Here is a 15,572-nt window from a genome sequence, read left to right on the forward strand (position 1 = left end):
AATCTCATATAATGACTATTTTTCAGGTTTTGTTCTTAAATTAAATTTTTTGAATGTGGCACGGGCCAATAAAAAACAGCCACGGGCTACAAATTGCCCCGGGCTGTGCTTTGGACACCCCTGTGTTAGTGATAATGTCAATGTGTATTTGTACTTCCGTGTTATATTTCCTTTGTTTTCAGGCCAAGCGTCCCAGTGGGAGAGCATGGACGTGAGCCTCGGCGTGACGGCGCTCAGCGTGCTCCAGCAGCCAGAGGCGCTCCAGTGGGCGGTGGTGGCCAGTGTGCTCAAGGACACCGTCAAAGACTTGGAAGAACTGGGCGCCAAGCCCTCACTGAACCAGGCCAAGGCCCACCACCAGTCCAAAGCAAAGGACAAGGTCCCAGAGCACCACAACATTCCTTTTCCCTGCTTGCTGGCTGGAGGCCTGCTTAGTTATCGTGCAACATCTGGCCACCCCACCAGCGGACCCCACGCCGCAGTGTCTTCAACACGCAGGGTGTCAGATAGTCCCTGTAGAACTCAAGGCCCTGAGCCCTTCCAACCCGGACCCCTTCAGGACCAAGGTCCCATGGAAATAGACACCTGTCCATCACAAACTGCTGCTCAGGAGCAGGGCTTCTCCAACTTGGCAGGTTCTCACCCTCCGAGTTCGTCTTCTCTGTCATCCGTGCACAGGACGATACCCGTGCTGCTGTTATACAGCATCAGAGAAACCGACGAGAAGACGTCTGGGCAGGTGTTTGCTCAGATGAACAACCTGATGAGCAAGGGCCTCCACGACGAGGGCTTCACTGTGCCGCAGATCATCGAGATGGAGTTCGACTCGCACGAGCAGCTTCTTCTCCAGGATCCTCCGATCACGTACATTCAACAGTTTGCCGACGCCGCAACTAATCTGGCGGGTTTCGACGGTCCCATGGACAAATGGAGCACGTTGGCCGCGGCGACTTCCTCTTCCCCGCCTCGCCCCGGGGCGCTGGTGCAGTGCTTCAGGTTGCCCAAACAACTGGAAGAGGAGAATCTCTGCGTTGACTCAATTACGCCGTGCTTGGACGGCGTCCACCTTCTCGTCGTGCTGCAGCCGTGCAACGCCGAGTCGCTCGGCGCGACAAACCAAGTCGAAGCGCTGAACAATCTCAACCGCCTGCACTCCGCCCTCTGCGGCCAGCAGAAAGGAGACCCCCGACATCCAGTAGCCAACGGCGTGGAGGGCGACCACCAAGAGGGTACGCCACCGCAGTCAACACTCATCCTGCCTTCAGAGGACCAGCAGCAGACGTGCCCCAGAGGAGGAGGCTATCTTCTCCTCTATGAACTCAACTACTCTACCCGTATTGTGACCTTGCATGAGGAACCTGTCAAAGTGCAGCAGATATGTCAACCTTGTGACGCAATTACCTCCTTAGTTTTGCTCCCCCCGGATTTGCTTGACAGCCGGGAAGATGATAGCGAAGAGACTCCCGAGGAGCCTTCGTCAGGTTCAAAAAACGGCACGTTGCAGTGTGGAATGGGCGTGACAGGCTTTGCCGGTTCTCTGGCACGGGCCACATGTGGTGCAGCAGCCGCCGCCGGCAACAGCGCCGCTGCGACCGGTCCCCCCGCCGCGGGCCCAGACCAGAAGGAGTCCAAGATACAAGAGGTTGGCCACCTGGTGGTGACCACACAGGCTGGGAATATTATGATCCTGGACCTGTCCACTTTGGAGGTTCTAACCAAGGTGGAGCCACCTAAAAAAGAAGGATCCGTGGAAGAGATAGACCCCTTTGTTTCTGTTACGTATTGCTCTGGGACTGACCGCCTTTGTGCCTGCACTAAAGGTGAGTGGAGTGTTCCTCGAGTTGGTTTTTCTCAGTGTACACTTCTGGGGTGGAAGGACAAGATTTTTTATGTTCGTATATGAAGATGATTGACAGGATATCCAGTCATTGCAGGTCAAGACATGCTAAACGCCAACATGGTTTATTACCACTAACACAAGTTTATCGCTGATAATTGGTTCCGGACCTGACCGCAATGAGCGAATTCCCGAGAATTAGGATTCAATGTTAATGCAGTTATGGCAAAGAGAACCTGTTTTTAACATTAAAGCCCTGCAGACATGAAACAACACCCCTATAGTTGCCATTACATATGTATTACCCAATATAGTAGATGTAGTCGGAGGGAGTAAGACGTTCATTCATTCATTCATTTTCTACCGCTTTTCCTCACGAGGGTCGCGGTGCTGGAGCCTATCCCAGCTGTCTTGGGGCGAGAGGCGGGGTACACCCTGGACTGGTGGCCAGCCAATCCCAGGGCACATATAGACAAACAACCATTCACACTCACATTCATACCTATGGACAATTTGGAGTGGCTAATTAACCTAGCATGTTTTTTTGGAATGTGGGAGGAAACCGGAGTACCCGGAGAAAACCCACGCATGCACGGGAAGAACATGCAAACTCCACACATAGAGATGGAAGAGGGTGGAATTGAACCCTGGTCTCCTAGCTGTGAAGTCTGCGCGCTAACCACTCGTACGCCGTGCCGCCCTTCGTTAAAAACCAAAGCTCGTTAAATAGTCCATAGGAGGAAATGGTTGTTTGTCTATATGCGCTCTGTGATTGGCTGGCCACCAGTCCAGGGTTGTACCCCGCCTCTCGCCCAAAAACAGTTTCAGCATACAGGACAAATGGCATAGAAAAAGATGGATTTTTAATTAATAATAATTTTAATTTATATACTTTATAATCTCTATTTTAAAAATAACAAAAAAATCCTGGATAATGTGATTTTTTTTTAATAATTAATGAAAGGTATTTATGATTTTTTTCACTTTTAGATTTCAATTTTGTAATTGAAATGATTTTTGATTATGCAATAAGACTCTGGTAATTTTTTCTAACATAGCAAACACCTTTTTTATTACTTTTAAATTGTTGTCTTTATGTCAAGGTTTTAACGTTAATAAAAAACATATATTATATATATATATATATATATATCTCAATAAAATATTAAATACATATATAATAAATTTATTATATATATCCATGAAGTCAAAGTCATCAGAGAGTGCAGATAAATAAACCAGTTGTGATATGCACAGAATAAACATGAAATAACAATATACTCTGAGCCCACATTGAGATGCGTCATGTCTATTATAAGATGTTTTTTTTTTCCTCTGCAGGTGGAGAACTTCATTTCCTTCAAATTGGAGGTGTTTGCGATGACATAGATGACGGCGACATGTTCATCGATGGCCCCATTTCTAAAGGGGCTGAACTGTTGCTCGAGGGGGCCAGGCCTTCCTCCAATCCTTCTAGCCCTGGGATCACAGGTAAGGAAGACAAGATTCAGATGAGTATTTTATTTTGCTCCCACGAGTCACACCTTGTGGTGGTTGTACAGGAGTAGACCTCCTGGTGGACCAACCGCTGACCACGGAAAGCCTAACGTCTCTCGTGGAGTTGACGCGCTTCGAAACGTTGACGCCCCGCTTCTCAGCCACGGTGCCGCCGTGCTGGGTGGAGGTACAGCAGGAGCAGCAGCAGCGACGCCACCCGCAGCACCTTCACCAGCAGCACCACGGAGACGCAGCCCAGCACACGCGCACTTGGAAGCTTCAGAGCGACAGGTGACCATGCCCCCCCCCCCCCCCAGTGACTCCCATTTGAATATGCCCTACTGATGTACGTGTGTTGTGTTTGTGCAGTTCCAGCTGGGACGAGCACGTCTTTGAACTGGTGCTGCCCAAGGCCTGCATGGTGGGCCACGTGGACTTCAAGTTTGTCCTCAACGCCAACGCCGTCAACATTCCTCAGATCCAGATCACTTTATTGAAAAATAAAGCGCCTGGCCTGGGCAAAGTGAACGGTGAGGATGCTAATTTGAGATCATGAATTAATTGTGTCCAAAGGTTCCACTGTACTTGACCGCAGTTCTCTTCCAAAGTCCGTCAATCTGTTTGTTCTGATGGCGAGCTAAAATCATAAGAAATCACGGTATATAAAAACAACCGACACTCGTACAAACTCAACAAATGTCTTTTGACAGAAACGGCGGTTGACAGACAGATCACATTCCCCCTCTCCAATGTCCTCCACGCCAACGGGGAGAAGAATGGTCGGCCTTCGGTGCATGACTTTGCCGAGGACATCCAGTTTATGGACACTGAGGAAGCATCAGGTCAGTGAAGGATTCTGCTTTCCTGAATCGTGATTGTTCAAACTCTGCATGAGGCTCATTTCCTGGTGCGCGTGGCTTAAAAGTGCTGGTGGTGAAGGTGGTAAATGCATAATTAGGTCGAACAAAAACATACATAAGTTGCACTGGAGTATAAGTCGCATTTTTGCAGGTTTATTTACCGTATTTTCTGGACTATAAGTTGCTCCGGAGTATAAGTCGCACAAGGCCAAAAATGCATAATTCGGTCGAAAAAAACATACATAAGTCGCACTGGAGTATAAGTGGCATTTTTTGTGGGTAATTTATTTTCCAAACTACTTGACCAAAACAGACATTCCGCCATCTTGGAAGGCAAGTTGTAACAATAATAAAAGAATAGAGAACAGGCTGAATAGGTGTAAGATATGCTAACACGATGCTTATTCAGCTACACAAAAAATAAACATGAACACAAAAGGTGTCCAGTGTTTATGGAACATAAACACTTTTTTCATTTATAAGTCGCTCTGGAGTATAAGTCGCATTTTTGCGGGTTTATTTACTGTATTTTCTGGAGTATAAGTCACTCGGGGGTATAAGTCGCACAAGGCCAAAAATGCATAATTCGGTTGAAAAAAAACAAAAAAAATTTCTGGACTATAAGTCGCACTGGAGTATAAGTGTCATTTTTTGCGGGTAATTTATTTTCCAAACTACTTGACCAAAACAGACATTACGCCATCTTGGAAGGCAAGTTGTAACAATAATAAAAGAATAGAGAAGAGGCTGAATAGGTGTAAGATATGCTAACACAATGCTTATTCAGCTACACAAAAAATAAACATGAACACAAAAGGTGTCCAGTGTTTATGGAACATAAACACTTTTTTCATTTATAAGTCGCTCTGGAGTATAAGTCGCATTTTTGCGGGTTTATTTACTGTATTTTCTGGAGTATAAGTCACTCGGGAGTATAAGTCGCACAAGGCCAAAAATGCATAATTCGGTTGAAAAAAAACAAAAAAAATTTCTGGACTATAAGTCGCACTGGAGTATAAGTGTCATTTTTTGCGGGTAATTTATTTTCCAAACTACTTGACCAAAACAGACATTACGCCATCTTGGAAGGCAAGTTGTAACGATAATAAAAGAATAGAGAAGAGGCTAAATAGGTGTAAGATATGCTAACACAATGCTTATTCAGCTACACAAAAAATAAACATGAACACAAAAGGTGTCCAGTGTTTATGGAACACATTTATAAGTCGCTCTGGAGTATAAGTCGCAGGAACAGCCAACCTATGAAAAAAAAAAAGTGCGACTTGTAGTCCGGAAAATACGGTAAATGCAAAAATCGTTACTGATTTTATTGATGCAACACATCGTCGGCTAACTTCTGTGCCTTACAGTTCGGGAAGGGGCAGGTTAGTGCAGATTTCGCCGGGATTCAGTCACACGGTGTGCGTTACGGCGTTTAATCCTGGATTCTGTTTTTATTTGCCAATGCTACAATCCCGTCGCCAACACCGAACATTGTGTAACATGAACATTTAATCATGTATTTGTTGTAGGCTCCATGTTGTGTCCATTTCTGGAAGAGCACAAGGAGGACATCCTTTGTGGACCGGTGTGGCTCGGCAGTGGGCTGGACCTCTCCGGCCATCGAGGCATGCTGAGTCTCACCAGCCCCAAGTTGGTCAAAGGTGGTAAAAGGCACACGTTTCAATGTGAAACCACGACAAAGTGGCGTCTGTGTTGCTTAGTCTTCTTTCTGCCTGAACTCTAGGAATGGCAGGTGGAAAGTACCGCTCCTTCCTGGTTCACATCAAGGCGGTGAGTGACAAAAACGTGGAAGACAGCCCCAGACCCATGGTCAGAATGCCCAGTGCCAAGCCCCAGTGCTCCAAAGCTCACTCCCTGTCCACTCTGCTGCAAAGGGCTCAGGCCTCCAAGGTACTGACCACGCTTGGTTTGTTTACGTTTTATCACACGTTTATATTCACTTTTAATGCAACATGTGACGTTATGTTCTAGGGGTGGAAGAAAATATTGTTTCAGCGATATATTGCGGTACTTCTATCCACGATACTGTATCGATATTAAAAAGTATGATATGGATATTTTTAGGCATTTATCATAGACTGTGTATGGTATTCCAGATGGCTAGATGGTGAGATGGATGGATGGATAAAAATAAGTCCCATTTTTTGCAGGTTTATTTACCGTATTTTCTGGACTATAAGTCGCTCCGGAGTATAAGTCGCACAAAGCCAAAAATGCATAATTATTTAATTTCAATTATTATAATAATTTTTGCTCAGGACAAGGCGTCGCCCATTAAGCCAGAGACCCAAGCGTCATCCAAGAAAGTTGAAAATCTACAAGGCTGCGACCTGCTGCAGGAAGTATCCATCACCATCAGAAAGTTCAAAAAGACGTCTGTTCCAAAAGAGAGGTAAGACGCTTTCAAGATCCGAGTTAACATGTGCCTGTGCTACGACGCTCTCCTCCGATTTTGGTTCTACATTTGCAATAAAAGTGAAACATGCGGAATTGCAGCAAGACACCAAGTCAAATCATGGCAAAAATGCCGCATACAGTAAGCCCTTGTTTATCACAGAATAATAGGACCGTAAAGGTGACCATAGGGGTGTTATTTCACGTATACATGATAATGGTAATGGTTTATTTCATTTGAACATCAGATTCCAAGTGAGTGCATCCCATAATCCAGGGGTCGGGAACCTTTTTGGCTAAGAGAGCCATGAAGGCCAGATATTTTAAAATGTGTATCTGTGAGAGCCATATACATTTTTTTAAACATTGAATGCAATAAAATGTGTGCATTTTTATGTAAGACCAACAGTTTTAGATATAATGGGCTCTAATTACGTAGACCAGGCACACTACCCCACGCCAAGGGGGTGTGGCCAGCATACTTTCGTGAGCAGCGCAGTGTCTAATAATAAATCAAATACTTGCTGCCATTAATGCAACTTCTGCTGCTGCATAGTTTTGCACCATACTCCGTACATGTATTTCATTCAAGGAGAAAAGTTTATATTTACATGTTGACATCTCAATGACCGAGGTAGACTACCGCATTACCCAGTAATAATCGAGTTTTGGTGTTTGACCTGGAAAATATCATCAGGAAAGATGGATATGGTCGGCCGTATTGCAGTAGAAAATAGATGGACGAATTAAAATGCATAAGAAAGTTGTTGATTTTGAATATTATTATTTCTGTGATGGTTTACTTTAAAATGTTAGCAAAAATGCATTTTTATTGGGGTAAGAAATGCTTGAGAGCCAGATACAGTCATCAAAAGAGCCCTACCTGGCTCCCGAGCCATAGGTTCCCTACCTCTGCCATAATCGGTTCCCAGTTCCACATGTCCAAAAGGAGTAGGAAGAAGCAAAGCTTATTAAATCCTACCCCTCCATCTGGTACTTTTACAATCACTAACTCTTACATTTGTTCACTTCCTGCTTTCATAATATAGTTTAAGTTTGGCTTATTTTTATTTTTGTATTGTTGAAAGGCCAGTGCCGGAGGACCGCAGGGTCCGTGCATCTAAGGGTTAAAAAGGGTTGCGTGTGCGTGTACCCTTATATATCTATCGCTATCTCCAACTTGAAAGCTGACTTCCTGTCCTGTTTCAGGGTGCAGCGTTGTGCAATGCTGCAATTCCCAGACTTCCAGGAGAAGCTGCTAGATGCGCTGTGTCAGCGAGTAGAGGGCGGCCTCTCCACAGAACACGCTCAAAGCCTCATCCTCGACATCCTGTGCTGGCTGGCTGGCGTTTTTGCCAACGGCCCCTGCAGGTACGAGCAAGCCCCGCCGTTACGGCGATCGCGCCATTTGCATGCGACTTGATGTTGTCCCCGTGGTTTGTTTTGAAGCTTACATGAAGGAAAGGAAGGGCTGCTGGTGAAAACCAGGGTGAGGCTGATGGATATTGTCGCAGTGTGTTTCTTCGAGGCTGGCCGGAGCACGGCTCACAAGTGTGCTCGCTTTCTTGCACTTTGCATCAGGTAGGAGACCCGGTTGATTGACCTGATCTTTACTGCGCTAATGATCTTAAAGTAACGTTTTGCTCTTCTTGCTTAAGCAACGGAAAAGGAGATCCGAGTCAACAGGGTTTTGGCATGAGCCTGTTGAAGGCTCTGCTGGACAACATGCAGTGCTTGCCTGCTGCAGCAACAGGCGGTACGTGTCTGGGCAGCAACACGCCACACCACCGCCACCCCCGTCGCCTTAATCGGACTCCTCTCCTTTCCACGTCTTCTTCCAGGCTCCGTGTTCTGGTACTTTGTTTTGCTGAACTATGTCAAGGAAGAGGACCTGGCAGGGTGCAGCACGGCCTGCGCGTCCTTACTCACCGCCATCTCCAGACAGCTGCAAGATAGACTCACACCGATGGAGGCGCTGCTGCAGACCAGGTACTTTTCGAAATGCAGTCCGAGTCTGTTTGGTGTGGAGCTTCGGAACTTAGGAACTTAGGAACTTCATGAAATGAGCGGCAGGCATAATTTGGTAATGGTTTGATTTCATTTGAACATGCATCAGATTCCAATTGAGTGCATCCCATAATCAGTTCCCAGTTCCACATGTCCAAAAGGAGTAGGAAGAAGCAAAGCTTATTAAATCCTACCCCTCCATCTGGTACTTTTACAATCACTAACTCTTACATTTGTTCACTTCCTGCTTTCCTAATTTAATTTAATTTAATTTAATTTAATTTAATTTAATTTAATTTAATTTAATTTAATTTAATTTAATTTAATTTAATTTAATTTAATTTAATTTAATTTAATTTAATTTAATTTAATTTAATTTAATTTAATTTAATTTAATTTAATTTAATTTAATTTAATTTAATTTAATTTAATTTAATTTAATTTAATTTAATTTAATTTAATTTAATTTAATTTAATTTAATTTAATTTAATTTAATTTAATTTAATTTAATTTAATTTAAATTTAAATTTAAATTTAAATTTTAATTTTAATTTTAATTTTAATTTTAATTTTAATTTTAATTTTAATTTTAATTTTAATTTTAATTTTAATTTTAATTTTAATTTTAATTTTAATTTTAATTTTAATTTTAATTTTAATTTTAATTTAAATTTAAATTTAAATTTAAATTTAAATTTAAATTTAAATTTAAATTTAAATTTAAATTTAAATTTAAATTTAAATTTAAATTTAAATTTAAATTTAAATTTAAATTTAAATTTAAATTTAAATTTAAATTTAAATTTAAATTTAAATTTAAATTTAAATTTAAATTTAAATTTAAATTTAAATTTTAATTTTAATTTTAATTTTAATTTTAATTTTAATTTTAATTTTAATTTTAATTTTAATTTTAATTTTAATTTTAATTTTAATTTTAATTTTAATTTTAATTTTAATTTAAATTTAAATTTAAATTTAAATTTAAATTTTAATTTTAATTTTAATTTTAATTTTAATTTTAATTTTAATTTTAATTTTAATTTTAATTTTAATTTTAATTTTAATTTTAATTTTAATTTTAATTTTAATTTTAATTTTAATTTAAATTTAAATTTAAATTTAAATTTAAATTTTAATTTAAATTTTAATTTAAATTTAAATTTAAATTTTAATTTTAATTTTAATTTTAATTTAAATTTAAATTTTAATTTTAATTTTAATTTTAATTTTAATTTTAATTTTAATTTTAATTTTAATTTTAATTTTAATTTTAATTTTAATTTTAATTTTAATTTTAATTTTAATTTTAATTTTAATTTTAATTTTAATTTTAATTTAAATTTAAATTTAAATTTAAATTTTAAATTAAATTTTAAATTAAATTTTAAATTAAATTAAATTAAATTAAATTAAATTAAATTAAATTAAATTAAATTAAATTAAATTTTAAATTAAATTAAATTTAAGGCTAAAGTCCCGTCACCTAAGGCAGCTATGACTTGACCGTGACCTTTAAATGACCTGTAAATGTAAAGTTAAATTGACATACAATTAATTTAAGTTAATTCAATTTAATTTAAATTTAAATTTATTTGAAATTATTTAACATTTATTTGAAATTATTTAACATTTATTTGAAATTATTTAACATTTATTTGAAATTATTTTACATTTATTTGAAATTATATAAAAATAATATATATAAAAAATCTCAATACAAATTTAAATTGAATAAATAAAATTAAATAAACAAAATTTAAATTTGCTGTGCATTGTTTGACTTCCTTACTCAATCCATTCCATTTAACAAGAATGGTTAATTCAATTTAACAAGAAAAAGCTGAAATGTCAGTACTAATAACCACTAACCACACAAGTAATTATCATTTTTTTTTAGCCTTTCACAAAGCACACCAAAAAAAATCCGACCTTTTGTGTTCCTTATCAGGTACGGACTGTACAGCTCCCCTTTCGATCCGGTGCTCTTTGACCTGGAGATCAGCGGTTCCTCCTGTAAGAACGCCTTCAACAGCAGCATTGGGGTCCAGTCAGATGAGATTGACCTGTCTGACATCCTCTCAGGTAACACCAGTCCTACATATACTGCTGTCCCCTAAAACTAAAGTGGCTTCCACTGTACTAATCCCTCATTTATTGCGATTAATCGACAAACCATTTGGATCAGGGAAAGAACCATTTGGATGATGGAAAGAATGCCAAGAAGTAGAGTGAACCAAGATCTGGACCTGTTGTGCTTTTTGATTTCAGTTTATACTAAAGTTGTGTTGCTGAAAACAATACGTTTTTCTAAGTCAAACTTATGTTATAAAAAGTCAAAAATTGAGCTAAATCCTCAAAATTACGAGATAAAACATCGACATTATGAGATTAAAAAATCCATCACAACATAAAAAGTCAACATTATGGGAGAAGAATGTCATAATTATGAGATTAAAAGTTACAACTATGATAAAACATTATATTATATTATATTACTATTATTATTTATATTATAAAAAGTCAACATTATGAGCTGAAAAGTCAAACTTATGTAATATAAGTCAAAAATTGAGCTAAATCCTCAAAATTACGAGATAAAACATTGACATTATGAGATTAAAAAATCCATCACTACATAAAAAGTCAACATTATGGGAGAAGAATGTCATAATTATGAGATTAAAAGTTACAATTATGCTATAAAAACTCAACATTATGAGCTGAAAAGTCAAACTTATGTTATAAAAAGTCAAAAATTGAGCTAAAATCTCAAAATCACGAGATAAAACATCGACATTATGAGATTAAAAAATCCATCACAACATAAAAAGTCAACATTATGGGAGAAGAATGTCATAATTATGAGATTAAAAGTTACAATTATGATAAAAATTATATTATATTATATTACTATTATTATTTATATTATAATAAGTCAACATTATGAGCTGAAAAGTCAAACTTATGTGATATAAGTCAAAAATTGAGCTAAATCCTCAAAATTATGAGATAAAACATCGACATTATGAGATTAAAAAATCCATCACAACATAAAAAGTCAACATTATGGGAGAAGAATGTCATAATTATGAGATTAAAAGTTACAATTATGATAAAAAATTATATTATATTATATTACTATTATTATTTATATTATAAAAAGTCAACATTATGAGCTGAAAAGTCAAACTTATGTGATATAAGTCAAAAATTGAGCTAAATCCTCAAAATTACGAGATAAAACATTGACATTATGAGATTAAAAAATCCATCACAACATAAAAAGTCAACATTATGGGAGAAGAATGTCATAATTATGAGATTAAAAGTTACAATTATGCTATAAAAACTCAACATTATGAGCTGAAAAGTCAAACTTATGTTATAAAAAGTCAAAAATTGAGCTAAATCCTCAAAATTACGAGATAAAACATTGACATTATGAGATTAAAAAATCCATCACAACATAAAAAGTCAACATTATGGGAGAAGAATGTCATAATTATGAGATTAAAAGTTACAATTATGATAAAAATTATATTATATTATATTACTATTATTATTTATATTATAAAACGTCAACATTATGAGCTGAAAAGTCAAACTTATGTGATACAAAGTCAAAAATTGAGCTAAAACCTCAACATTTTTTTGAAATAAAATAAGTCAAAATTTTGAGATAAAAATAAGTCCAAATTATGACATAAACAGTCATTATTACGAGATAAAATAAACATGCCTTCTTCTTTTCTTGACATGAATATATATGGGTCAAAAGTCACCCCAACACCATAGATGTTTCTTTAGTGATGAATACTAAAATGAGAAAATAAATCAAAGTCATTGATTTAAGAGATATGTTCTATATCCCTCAGTAATAGATAATAGGTAACAAAAGAACCTTCAATTTATGAATATGATTCTTTTGAGGTTCATTTGAGCATTTTTGTAAATAGAAATGGAGGGGTATAGTGACAAAAAAAGGCCAAAAGTATTAAAAGCAACATTTTCATGGATGAGGAAGCCTAAGAAGGTAACCAAGACATGAGAAGCAAATTTGATGGTAACTTATTGTTTTTAGTGTATTTTATAGCTGATTTAATACACGGGTCAAAACCCACCCGTTAGCATAAGAGAGCTAACACAAGACGAAGGTTAAGAGTATTGCAGTATTCTGTGAATGTGTGTTTTTTTTGCTTACGGTAGTGTTGTTCCCGCAGGGAATGGCAAAGTAAGCAGCTGTACAGCAGCGGAGGGAAGCTTTACCGCATTAACGGGGCTCCTGGAAGTGGAGCCTCTGCACTTTACTTGCATCTCCACGAGTGACGGCACACGAGTGGAGCGCGACGACGCCAGCATGTTCACTGGTAAGCGTGACTCCTCGTCATTATTGCTCTCTGTACGAGCCGCAGAGCCTTCACATCTGCGCTTCCGACCCCCTAGTGAGTACTTTTGGCGTGACCCCCGCGGTCGGCGCCCTGTCGACGGGAACGGTCGGCGAAGCTTCGACAGCTCTGAGCTCTGCCGCCCAGGTGGCGCTGCAGTCTCTGTCCCACGCCATGGTGTCAGCAGAGCAACAGCTGCAGGTCCTGCAGGAGAAGCAGCAACAGCTGCTCAAGCTGCAGCAACAGGTGAACAAAACAAACACACCTCATTTCTTTCTTTTTTTTGTACGTTTTTTATTCCCGTCGGCCCTCAATCAAGGTTGATTGGCCCCTTCATTCATTTTCTACCGCTTATCCTCACGAGGGTCGCAGGGGAATGCTGGAGCCTATCCCAGCTGTCTTGGTGCGAGAGGCGGGGTACACCGTGGAATGGTGGCCAACCAATCCCAGGGCACATATAGACAAACAACCATTCACACTCACATTCATACCTATGGACAATTTGGAGTGGCTAATTAACCTAGCATGTTTTTGGAATGTGGGAGGAAACCGGAGTACATGCAAACTCCACACAGAGATGGCCGAGGGTGGAATTGAACCCGGGTCTCCTAGCTGTGAGGTCTGCGCGCTAACCACACGACTACCGTGCAGCCCTATAGTAGACATAATAAAGCATAAATCAGCCATTTGAGACGTGGATATAACTCCTCCTCATGTGTGTCACAGTAAATGTGTTCCCCAGGGGACCTTTGTGGAGGTGACGTTTCAAAGTTTAGTAGCCGGTGTTATGATTATCTTACTGTTATTGTGCCGATTCTGGCCATCACATGTGGTGCTTGTCTCACTGACCAATTTCTGACACCTAGTGGCCAATGTGGAGTACTGCATTCACAATTAGAACGCTTCTTCTGCCTTGTATTTCTACATGTAGTTCATTCACATAGCATTTTTTTATGCTCGGAAATGCTGAATTTGGGTCTAGAATATGTTTAATTTGCTTAAATATGAATATAATAATAATAATATGCCATATTCATTGATATTTGAGACATTATTGAATTTAAATGCATAACGTGGAAGACATCATTCATGTTCCCATCAAGTGTTAGTAAATCTCTCTTGCCGCTTTGCCGCAAGCAGAAGGCGAAGCTGGAAGCCAAGCTGCATCAGACCACATCTGCAGCCGCCGCCGCCGCCGCCGCCACCTCTGGCGTGGGACCCATCCACAACTCAGTGCCTTCCAACCCGTCCTCCGCTCCGGGTTTCTTCATTCACCCTTCCGACGTCATCCCGCCGACGCCTAAAACCACGCCGCTCTTCATGACCCCGCCCCTCACGCCGCCCAATGAAGCCGTGTCTGCAGCCTTCAGCGCCGAGCTGGCTCACCTCTTCCCTGGATCCATGATGGACCCTGGACCTGTTAACCTGGCGGCGCATAAAAACTCCCAGAAAGCCAAACCGGTTTGTGTGATATCCTTGTCTTATGTTATCATGCATGTATAACTCACCACATGTATGGATTATGAAGCCAGCATTTTTGTGGGTTTGGTTAAATTTGAGTGTCCCCCCCCTCCAGAACCCAATGGGCAGCGGTTTGGCTTTGGCCATTTCTCAGGCATCTCACTTTTTGCAGCCTCCTCCACATCAGTCTATCATCATAGAGCGGATGCACTCTGGTAAGTCCTGCATGTGTCCTTTCATCTCAGTGTGTGGAAATGACCCTGTTGACCTTGAGCGGGGGTGCTCATTAAGTCGATCGCGAGCTACCGGTCGATCGCGGAGGTGGTACTGGTCGATCGCTGGTCGATCGCGGCGTGACATTAAAAAAATATCATCCTCGCATCAATGCCGTCACTTGATTGACATACAGGGCAGCCATTCAGATGACAACTGAATGTTGCCCTTCGGGCGACCAATCAAATCAAACAACGTCTCTAAGTGCAGCAGAACTTACGATGTCAGCCTATCATCCATCCCCGTTACTTGATTGACATACAGGACAACCAATCAGATGACAACTGAATTTTGACCTTTAGGTCACCGCTCATGCGTAAACAACGATGCAAAGTGCTAAGCTAGTCGGCGAATTGCGTCAGATTTTAAGCCCTCGCTAAAGTTTATGGTCACTAAAATGAGTGAAGGAGCTGGACCAAGTAAAAAGGCAAAAAACATATGACTTCCATACGGATATGGAATATTATACGGATATTATGATACGGATATTATCCATGACTGATAAACATTTGGAAGTGTGCTTGAGGCTGGCCATCAGCAGCTACTGTCCGGACTATGCATCCCTGGCTGGTTCAATTCAGTGCAAGTCATCAAAGTAAACTCAGGTAATTACAAAAAATGTTAATAGTTAATTATGTGTGTTTTGCAATATTGGCTCATTTGGTTATGTAAGGTACATCAACATACATTGTACGTACAAATAATCCTCAATACATTTGAAAATAAATAGATGTTTTGCATTTTTGTAGTGGGTAGATCATTTTGACTCGCTCATTTTAAAAGTAGCTCGCATGCTGAAAAAGTGTGAGCACCCCTGACCTTGAGCATTT

At 39.4% G+C, this 15,572-nt stretch overlaps 1 protein-coding gene across 6 annotated transcripts in view; it reads left to right on the forward strand.

Moving 5' to 3' along the window:
- Positions 1–15,572, forward strand: part of birc6 (baculoviral IAP repeat containing 6) — an 87,077-nt gene that overhangs the window by 11,857 nt on the left and 59,648 nt on the right. For 4 of the 6 annotated variants that reach the window (XM_058057913.1, XM_058057915.1, XM_058057914.1 and 1 more), the window contains exons 10-26: positions 183–1,820; positions 3,179–3,328; positions 3,400–3,625; positions 3,704–3,864; positions 4,045–4,176; positions 5,727–5,861; positions 5,942–6,108; positions 6,477–6,610; positions 7,822–7,983; positions 8,062–8,193; positions 8,271–8,368; positions 8,454–8,601; positions 10,572–10,705; positions 12,844–12,990; positions 13,067–13,254; positions 14,149–14,469; positions 14,585–14,684. In XM_058057913.1, coding sequence (XP_057913896.1) covers positions 183–1,820; positions 3,179–3,328; positions 3,400–3,625; positions 3,704–3,864; positions 4,045–4,176; positions 5,727–5,861; positions 5,942–6,108; positions 6,477–6,610; positions 7,822–7,983; positions 8,062–8,193; positions 8,271–8,368; positions 8,454–8,601; positions 10,572–10,705; positions 12,844–12,990; positions 13,067–13,254; positions 14,149–14,469; positions 14,585–14,684 — 4,173 coding nt within the window. The remainder of the gene's footprint in view (positions 1–182; positions 1,821–3,178; positions 3,329–3,399; positions 3,626–3,703; positions 3,865–4,044; positions 4,177–5,726; positions 5,862–5,941; positions 6,109–6,476; positions 6,611–7,821; positions 7,984–8,061; positions 8,194–8,270; positions 8,369–8,453; positions 8,602–10,571; positions 10,706–12,843; positions 12,991–13,066; positions 13,255–14,148; positions 14,470–14,584; positions 14,685–15,572) is intronic. The other 2 variants (XM_058057916.1, XM_058057919.1) reach the window with 1 other exon arrangement.

Source organism: Doryrhamphus excisus, chromosome 19 (genome assembly GCF_030265055.1).
Source record: "Doryrhamphus excisus isolate RoL2022-K1 chromosome 19, RoL_Dexc_1.0, whole genome shotgun sequence".
Taxonomy (NCBI): Eukaryota; Metazoa; Chordata; class Actinopteri; order Syngnathiformes; family Syngnathidae; genus Doryrhamphus; species Doryrhamphus excisus.